General features: G+C 36.8%; 1 protein-coding gene across 1 annotated transcript; it reads left to right on the top strand.

Moving 5' to 3' along the window:
• The first annotated feature begins 1,073 nt into the window (after nt 1–1,073).
• Nucleotides 1,074–9,348, top strand: LOC128236175 (kanadaptin-like). Its single transcript, XM_052951067.1, has 4 exons — nt 1,074–1,217; nt 6,027–6,524; nt 7,071–7,241; nt 7,701–9,348. Exons 2-4 carry the CDS (start codon nt 6,034–6,036, stop codon nt 9,223–9,225), a joined length of 2,187 nt encoding a protein of 728 aa, XP_052807027.1. The 5' UTR covers nt 1,074–1,217; nt 6,027–6,033; the 3' UTR covers nt 9,226–9,348.
• The last annotated feature ends 1,086 nt before the right edge of the window (nt 9,349–10,434 follow it).

The raw sequence follows: 10,434 nt of genomic DNA, 5'->3' as shown, positions 1-10,434 counted from the left end.
TGCCCACGGGCGAAGATAAAATGCCCGTATGGAACTCCTTTATTAATTATAATAACCTCCCTTGTTGAAGACTGTCGTCAGTAGCATAAAGGAAATCTTGTCTTATAGTAATGTTTAGGACGCTAATTAATTATTTCTCGCTTCAAATGTCACCATAAAACAGTTTTCACGCACCATTCAAGAAATAAGGCTTCATTTTCCTTAGAACTATTTAAAAAGACCGATTTGACTATTAACATTAAATGGATCACTGCGCGCGTATCCATGACAACCACGTGCTATCGCATATCAATACGCAATTATTTTCACTAAACACAAAAGAGTTCCAGCAAAAAATACATTTTTAATTAATTTTGTTTAACTGAGGTGGGAGAAAAAGCATCTACCATAGCCGCTCGTGTAAGATAGTTTCATCCCGACCCTCGCGCAGGGTGTTTTGCGGAAACTCGGTAACCCTCGTTTCCGCAAAACACCCTACGCTCGGGTCGGAATAAACATTTCTCCCACCTCAGATAAGTAGATCCAATAATTTAACCATGCTAGATATTCTTATCTTGCCCACGGGCGAAGATAAAATGCCCGTATAGAACTCCTTTTACCACATTGTAATTACCTCCCTTGTTGAAGACTGTCGCCAGTAGCACCAAGGAAATCTTGTCTTATGGTAATATTTAGAACGCTAATTAATTATTTCTCGCTTCAAATGTCACCATAAAACAGTTTTCCTCGTTTTCGCAAAACACCCTACGCTCGGGTCAGAATGAACCTATCTTACACTCTCGACCATGGAAGATACTTATAATCTTACACTCTCGGCCTTGGGAGATACTTTTAATCCCGAGTATCGGTGCTTTACACCGAGCACGTGTCAGAACCAAGGGGTCTCTTCGAAAAAGAGCTAGGGTATCGCACCTGGACTTCCTTGTATCCCACAACTGTCTCTCCAGCCTGCTGTCCCTTCAGCAAAAACAAAGGACCCTGTTGGAAATCAGTGCTTACACTATCACGCAAGGTCTCAAGAAATACACACATACATACAACTATAATAGTAGAGTGTAACCTTTATGCTGGAAATGTAAACGCCTCCGCCACCCAGATGAAATTAATAGGAAAAACTACAAAAAAACGTTTTCCCGATAACTATTTGCCTGTCATACACAGCGGATACTATTCTACAATCCATTTTATACCGTGATCATATTGTGTTAATCAAACTTGTAAGTTTGTTCTTTGTGACTAAAAAAAGAAAATTAACATAATTTCGCGACCACAGAAACTCGACACAATAACGATTGACATTTATCACTGGTCATTATGTATCCTTGTAGCTGCCATAGTCATTAAATCACGAAAAACTCGTTGACTAGATAACTTTTAAGACTTGATTATATTAAGGAAGAGTAATATCTTAAAGCAGAGTTTTTGCATCAAGTTAATGTGAGCGTGATGCTTTAAACGATTTAGTTTAGAAGGGTTAGTTATAGTTTTTTGAGGTAGATCAAGCATAAGATAAATGGGGACTGTTATTTAAATATATCTTGCCCAAGTGTTGTCAGGAAAAAATACTATTTAAATAATATGCTTCATTAACACGCTTACTTAGATGCACTTTGTTTTTCAAAGCCTGAATAAACGGTTGGGTATAAAGGACTGGTCAGACCGGACCAATTCCGGACCAACTGAAATTTCCGCTACGGTCCCGAAATCGCTCAGAAGTCTTAAAAATTTTGATTGGGTATAAGAGACTAGCAAAAACAACAACAATTAACAGCTTATTACATATTAGTATTAAATATATAATACATAATACAGACCAGTAAGTAATCTATCATTTCTATCAAAACTTGTAGAAAAGGCAGTTCTGCTAAGACTCAACGCACACGCAGACAAACACAACCTTTTACCAAAACATCAGTCAGCATACAGGCGATATCATTCTTGTGAATCGGCATTTCTACGACTTGTCAATGATATTCTTGGTGGAATGGAAAGACAAGAAGTCACCGCCTTGATTGCTATTGATCTTAGTGCTGCCTTTGATACTGTTGATCACATCATTTTGATAGACGTACTTCATAATCAGTATGGAATGTGTGGTACTGCGTTGAATTGGCTAGAGTCGTATCTAAGACGACGGAATTGTAGAGTTAGTGTTAATACGTCTCTATCATCACCCCGTCCATTAGAATGTAGCTTTCCCCAAGGAAGCTGTTTGGGTCCCTGGCTATATCTAACCTATGCCGGTACTCTGTTTGATGTCATTCCTCCGTCGATTTCGGTGTACGGGTTCGCTGATGATCATATCGCCCACAAATGCTTTAGTCCGGCGTCTCCAATACATGAACAGCAAAATATTCACAAACTAGAAACATGTGCAGTTACGATCAACAAGTGGATGAACGCAAACAAACTAAAAATGAACACTTCCAAAACAGAATTCATTATGTTTGGCAGTAAGGCTCAACTAAATAAATGTGTCACTACAAATATAGATATTGCTGGTGATGCTGTACACCGAGAAAGCTGCATTAGATACTTAGGTGCCTTTCTTGACGAAACCTTATCCTTTAAGGAACACGTGAAGCGTAAATGCCGCACTGCAATGTTGAACTTTTTCAGGGTGAAGTGTATACGAAAATATTTAACCAGAGCTGCAACCGAAATCCTTTTACTTTCACTTGTTATCTCTCATTTGGACTACTGTAACCTTATATTGTATGGTATTTCTGAGATATAGTTAACCAAAATGCAGCGCATCCAAAATATGTGCGCAAAATTAGTTCTTAACCAAGGCAATTATGACGGGGCCAAGCAAGCTCTCTTTGATCTGCACTGGCTGCCAATAAAGGCTAGAATCAACTTCAAGATATTGACAGTTATGTTCAACTGTGGCACTGGTAGGGCCTCTGCTTATTTGACTGAGTTATTGTCTGAGAGTGTAAGTCGTAGACAAGGATTAAGATCAGCTAGTGACCCTGGTATCAAGTATGATGTACCATTTAACAAGAGAACAAGGTTTAACGATAGAAGTTTTTGCACAATCGGACCAAAACTATGGAATAGTCTGCCATTGTATATTAAGCAGTCAGTGTCTATAGATGTGTTCAAGAAAAACCTCAAAACTCACTATTTTACACAGTTTTATGACTTGTTTTAAAACCGACTCCGATAAGAAATGTCTGATATTATATTTGATTTTTTAGAGTCTTAGAGTTTGTTTATTTTTCATTTTTTATCGGTTGCTTTGACCAATTATGTTTTTACTTCATGTACATATATTACTACTTTAGTCAATTACAATCTAATGAATGTTGCAAGTTTTAATTATTATTGTTTAACTGCTTTATATTGTCTTACATCAAAATATGTTCAAATATTATGTTGGATATATAGAGTATGCATGTATTGTACAACGCCATTGAATATTATGTATAAAAATAGGCGTTTAATCAAATAAACACTTTCAACTTTTATAAGCTGCATATTATTTTTGATAATATTTGGATAGACACCATGTGAACAATATACTCATTAAAAAGAAACCCATACAGAGAATCAGAAATAGCTCAAATTAATCAACAAACCTTCTTCAAAAATAAATGTGCAAGTCAAACAATAATCAATTACACTTGACGCAAATCAATGACGCAAATTACTTTACTATATTTCCATGGAACTACTGCGTAAAAAATAGTAACCGTTTGAATTTGTCTCCTTTTAAAGTTGTTGTTAAATATGAATAATCATATATTATCTGAAAGCAATGTTTGATCATTTATATTGTAAACATGAAACGGAGGTCATTTATAATTGATACACAACGTTAAAACATATTGTTTACACATTGTATTGAAATTATGAATGAACTTCACAAAACAATACATATTTTCATACACCTTGTTTGTTTATTTGAGTTTATCAAGGTCTGCCCGCGCCCATTGGCTGCATTATGGCTTGACCCCACCATGAAGCCATCACAACTTAAATTGTGTTTTAAATGGCATAAGTGACATGAGATAGAAGTGACAGCAATTCGCAGTCAAATCCAGACATTGGAAGACTTGAAGAAACAGAGTGAGATACAAGAGATCTGGGTGCAATACCCTAGCTCTTTGCGAAGAGACCTTGGTTCTTTAACGTGCCCGTTGTAGAGCACCGATACACAGGATACAACTTTTTGGGTTGAACCAGTACTGAGTACACCACTTCTCCAAACACTACCCTTTAACCCTATAGCGCATGTATAAGAGATAGGCCGACATAGCTCATTAGCAGATGTATACGCATCTTGCTGACAGCATCCATTACTGGATGTATTCGCATCGCCCGCATATTTCAATAGCGTCATTTCAATATTTCAATTTTGCATCTTTCTTTCTGTAAACAATATCCCGGATGTTTATAAAATTAAAGTTTAACCTTTTGTGTGTTGATTTTCCCTTGAAAATATCGTCGGCTAAAATGAGATGGTATTTATACTCCCAATCGCAGGTGTGATATCCCATTGTGACGTAATAAGACCACGCGCCGAGTACTGTATGGAAAATCCCCCAAATTCATTGATGCATAAATCATTAAATATATTATGTCAGTTCAGTTTACAATTAAAATCAGTAGAGATTATATTTATTTAAGGGTAATATTTTGTTTACAAACAATAGAAACAATAAGTAGCTGAGAAAATGATGAGTAAATTTTCTGTGAAGCTGATAGATGTCCAGCATGGTTCCGGCCGTAAAATAGGTCAGGTAAACACATTTGTGCAAGCGTTTTGAATGATCTAGATCTTTTTATTCATACTGGAAAAACATTTATCATCTTTCTTTTTGTAAACAATTTTATGAGGGGGTAATAAAGTTAAACAGACACCCTGGACTAAATCTCTCAGCTCGATGACACCGGATATTCCTGCCATATTTCTGTGTATTACGCACAAGAACATCAATTGTCGGCTTTTTAATCCAGATGGGTCTTTTTTATGATAGGGGTAATAAAATTTAGATCGATCCCAGCATTTTATTATCCTTTGATTTAATGCAATTATGACATTTCAAAGATATGTTACAATTCCATCTTGGAAATGCATTAACAGATGAAATAAAATAATTTATTATTTCATCATTGACATCATGTATTACATAATTTAATTATTTATAAAAAAATGTATTCACATAAAAAATATTTGGCCACAATTATTTGGAGTAATATTGATTTTAAGGTCATACTGCTGTATTCATTTGCTCATTTTCAAATCTCCTAAAAAGTACCTATACAGATAAGGATTGCTTATCAGTAAGTTGGCTATTGACTGGGAGGTGTAATCTGGCTACTTGTCTATGTGCTAAAGGGTTAAATGCCAAGCGCCAGGCAAGGGAGCTACTTGTACTAACTTTAAACGTCTTTCGGTATGACGCGGCCAGGGATTGAACCCACAACCTCCCACTCGTAGGAGGACGCCTTAACCACTAGGGCATGGAGATATTTTTTTTATATATATATATACCTACCAGATCAGCCAGTCTTTTATATCCGGCTTTCTTTTTCGGATCAAAATGGAGATTTCCGTTGATTTCCGTTGGTTCAGAATTGGTCTGGTCCGGCCAGTCTTTTATACCCAACCTGAATAAACAGACTTTTTCAGAGATTTGATACATATAAATTTTAATACCACTTTGTTTTTGCCAATGTCCTGGCAATGACTCGACATGACTGTGTGTATTTCTTGTCAATTGGTTGTATAATTTGACATCTGTTTGCTGAAAAATCTCTTCTCTTAAAGATAAAAGCTTGCTCTGAAATTTCCCAAGGTCAAGGTTAACGCTTACTACAAATTTATGATGTTTCAATTTTGGGTCATTTACGATTTCTGGGCATCAAATCCTGGGAGCTCGGGTCAAATGAAATAAACCTGCTATGATTGTGAATGTTTGGAATTGTGCTGGATTTCATCACAGACACCAGAATGAATGATTCAGAAAATGCGACACCAGGACATTATTAAGTTTTATATTTGTTTATTTTTACAGGGTCATAATGTCTGCTGTAACTGATGACACCGATGAGAACACTAAAGAAGAAAAACCACCAACTGCACCTGAATTCAAGGCCCCTACCTTTAGACTTCCTGTCAAGAAAAAGATCAAATCAAGTACAGAGGCAGACAAGGCATTCAATCCCCAGCCACCTGCTCCTGTCCCAGAAAATGATGACAAATCAAAAATAGATGCTGAACAATCTGAGACAAACAGTTCAGACAGTACATCAGAAACAAATAAAGCCCCATCAGCTCCTAAGGTGGACAATAAGCCAGCCCTTCCTCCTGCTGAAAGGCAGCATCAATCCAACCATGCTGCTGTGCCATATACAGAGCCCATCTGGGGCTCAGCATGTAAGGAAAAGTTTTCATTCGAAGTGATCAAGAATGGGGCTGTGATTGACAATGTTGACCTCACCACCCAGAACTTTCATGTGGTTGGACGTTTACCCAGCTGTGACATTCCCATGGAACATCCGTCGTTATCAAGGTAGCATTCGTAATATGGTTTAAAAGTTATAGCTAATTAGGATTGAATATATTATGACTGATATTATATTTGAGTAAAAAATCAATTTGATGCATAAATAATATATTTAATGCAAAAAATAACTGAATTATCAAAATATGAGTACATATAATAAATTTGTTGAGATACCAACTATAGGCCAAACATAATGGATATATTTTGTCTTTCACCTGCAAAGGTCAGATTTACCAACTTAATTTTTAGAAAGACTTAATCAATTATATAAAATTTGATGAAATGATTATTTCATGGTTTATTTCTTTAAAAATTTACTTACCGGTAGTTAAGGAAATGTAAAATTATTATTGTTCAGGAGTTCCATTCTAGATATTAATAATATAGAAATGGTGAAAAGGTGTCGAACAAAAAGTAAAATTGCTGTGGCCTTTATTTAAGCTTTGATAAACAAAAATGCAAAACATTGTATAGTTTGCACTGTTCAAATATTCAAAGAGATATGAGATCAATAAGGATTATCATTGAATGGTTGATACTGTTTTTTTACAGGCACCATGCAGTTATCCAGTACAGTGGTGGGTCCGCAGATTTTGCCCAGGGGTGGTACCTGTATGACCTTGACAGCACCCACGGAACCTGGATCAACAAAAACAAAGTCCCGCCCTCAACATTCCACAGGCTACATGTGGACTATGTATTGAAGTTTGGAGGTAGCACCAGGTAAATACATAACATAGTAACCATATCCTTTCAGTATATAGTACATATATACAGTCGAACCTTGTTGGCTCGATTTCCTTGTTGGCTCAAATTGGATGTAAAGGATCAAGATATTTACATCGGTCCCAGGGAGTTCGAACCAACAGGGTTTGACTGTATGTTATTTCATTTCAAAGTTTCTGATCACAGATCAAGGTGTACCCAGTAATGGGTTAAAGGGAAAATATAAAATATCAGGACATTCATTCCATTTTGAAGTAAGTAACCCCAAAATTGATAACACTTCGAAATCATATTGCACAGGCCTTGCTTAATGTAATTTTTCTGTCATTGGAATTGAACAAGCTTGATTTTTTGTTTTTGATATGAACATAAGATTTTTCTTTGCAAGCTACTCAAGCCTGACTTTGCAATACTAATACATAGCTTGATTAATACTGATAATGATTGATATTTCAGGTTGTTTATTCTGCAAGGCCCTGACAGTGACAGACAAGAAGAATCAGAATTATCTGTGAAGGAAATGAAGGAGCAGAGAGATAAACAGCAGAAGGAAGCAGAGGTTCTTCGCCAGGCAGAAATAGATGAGTCAGAAAGAAAGGCTGAGCTTAATAGGCAGAGAGAGGAGCAAAAGGGTTGTTCTTGGGGAATCGATGAGAACGATCCTGAAGAGGAAGAGGAAGAAGAAAGTGCTGTGAACCCTTTTGCTGAACTTGAGGCTGAAAATGAGTATCTGTACATTAATGATCCCAAGAAAGCATTGAATCATTACTTTGAGAGAGAAGGCCTGGAGTTGCCAGAATATGAGTTTCATGAAGCGGGGTATGGTAAATGGAAGTGTACTGTTGAGTTGCCAATTGATGGTCCGAATGGCGAGCCCGTGATTGCAGAAGTAGTGGTATCAGGTAAGAAGAAAGAAGGGGTGATTGCTTGTGCACTTGAGGCATGTAGGACTCTTGATAGACATGGTGAGCTCAGGAAGTCTGCGCAGGAAAGCCGTAAACGAAAGGGTAAGAACTGGGAAGATGATGACTTTTATGATAGTGATGAAGATACTTTTCTGGACAGGACTGGTGCTATTGAGAAAAAGAGGGAGTTGAGAAAAAAGAAGGTTGGAAAAAGTGAGCAGCAGACAACAGAAACTTATGATTCCCTGTTAGAGAAGCATACCAGTGTGGCTGAAGAAATTCAGAGTATAGAAGCTAAGCTGGAACAAGCCAAGGCCCAGGCAGCAGCTATGGACAGTGACGATGTGGATGCTCTAGATGCTTACATGTCTGCAATTAAATCAGGGATGATGGACACAAAGACTAAGATGAAACTGAAGACTCAGCTGATGGAGTTGAAACAACAGGAACAGAGATTAAGAAAATTGGTAAACCTAGCGAAACCAGCAACATTGCCGGAAGTGTCTGTTATGAAACCGGATTTAAAGAAAAGTGTGTTGACTGCTCAAGTGGGGAAAATGAAGGGACCGAGTGCTGGAAAGGTGGTGAGAAAACCTGTTACAAGTATAGCTAAGAAAGAACAAATGTTGAAAGAAAGTGAAGATGAAAGTGAAGAGGAAGAGGAGGAATCAATGGACATTGAAACATCTGCAGTGGAGAAAACTAATCAAGTTAAAGAAACAAATAAAAGTGCTCCAAAGAATGCATCAGTGAAAACACCAGAGGCCCCAAAGTTGATTGAAACTATCAATGTTAATATAAAAGAAAAAATCCCTTCAGTCGCTAGTGCTTCAAAGAAAAAAGGACCATCCATGCCTCTCTCAGCTGTGCTTGAAAAACTACAAGAAGAAGCTGATAGAGCTGAGAACTCTACTGGTAAAAGAAAATCAGACTCTAATAGGAACTTGGAAGGTGGAAAAAAGTTGAAAGGGGATAATGACTATTCAACTGAAGATCCAGATTATGCTGTGTGGCTCCCCCCTGAAAACCAGTCAGGAGATGGCAAAACTCATCTTAATGAAAAACTGGGATATTGAATTGCTTGATTCATTGAATTGTTGTTTATCATTTAATTAGAATATGGCTGAAACGTTACTCTATAATATAAAGATTTTCTCAAATGATTAAAACTTTAAAATATTAAAAGCTGGATACATGTACTGAATGTTGTTATTTTTATTGAAAAAAAACAACAAGTACTTGTCAAAGCCTTAATGTTTTTAACCTTGATTGTAAAAATAAATTAATACATATTCCAAGACATTTATTTGGAACTTGGTACACATGCTACCAGTGACAATATATACACGTGTGGCAAGGACCATTAGGTAGATATGTTACAAATATGTTTCATGAACGATAAAATTTCCAAATGTTAGCAGTTAACAAGTTAGGTTAAGACAAGCAGCAGTGCTCCAGCTAGCCCGTTTTTCAATGGCGCAGCGCCCGTGCCCCTTTTCTTACCGCCCTGCCCTTTTTTTGAGTAGTGCCCTTTTCACAAATACTCTATTAGGGCCAGTTATTCCGTTAGTGCCCTTTTTACTATTGAAATCATTATGAAAGAGCAGCAGCCCTTAATCTGCTGTCATAATTGAGACAAATTACGTAATACTTATGATAATAGTGTTCCCGCTAGGTGTCACCATGCCCCCATTGTCTGCTTAAAATGTGCCGTACTGCCCTTTCATCTTCCCATGTGCCTTGTCCAAGTCATATGACAGCTAAGTGTGTACTTGTGTAGTGAGCAGACGACCTGTGTATTCATAATTTGTCATCTTCTAATCCAATAATTAGGAAGAGCTAAATACGGGAACATCGACAGGAGGCGGAGCTATTTAATGTCAGCCAATCAGAATATACATTGAGAACTCGTTCATTCCATCATGAAAGTTCATAAAATGCGATAGAAAATGTGAAGGGATGGTGAAAAGAGTTGTCAAGCACAAATCTTTAAAAATAATTGTTAATTGTATTGTACTGATGATACTCGCCATTTTAATTAAAAATTGTTGATTTGAAGCAGACGGTCACTGCCGATTTGTAAACATAAGAAAGGTGGCGCTGACACAATCAAATACATCACCTTTTCAGTAAAAGTTTTGAAAGTTAATTTCTAAAATATTCATGATAAAAATTTCTTTGTTACCCACAAAAATATGTTGATGTTTTATGTAGCATTTATTTACCATGTCCACGATCTTGTCAAAATTCGCCGAAACCGCCATTTTGTCAGAACATTTTTTCGG

The sequence above is a fragment of the Mya arenaria genome, chromosome 5 (assembly GCF_026914265.1).
Source record: "Mya arenaria isolate MELC-2E11 chromosome 5, ASM2691426v1".
Lineage (NCBI taxonomy): Eukaryota > Metazoa > Mollusca > Bivalvia > Myida > Myidae > Mya > Mya arenaria.
The sequence above is the reverse complement of the archived record's forward strand: the minus strand, read 5'-3'. Positions and strand labels throughout refer to the sequence as shown.

Excerpts from the sequence above, each read along its gene's own strand:
- LOC128236175 (XM_052951067.1), top strand. The coding sequence starts at position 6,034 with ATGTCTGCTGTAACTGATGACACCGATGAGAACACTAAAGAAGAAAAA. Across the intron at positions 6,525-7,070 it reads GAACATCCGTCGTTATCAAG|GCACCATGCAGTTATCCAGT; the intron begins GTAGCATTCGTA and ends GTTTTTTTACAG. Across the intron at positions 7,242-7,700 it reads AAGTTTGGAGGTAGCACCAG|GTTGTTTATTCTGCAAGGCC; the intron begins GTAAATACATAA and ends TTGATATTTCAG.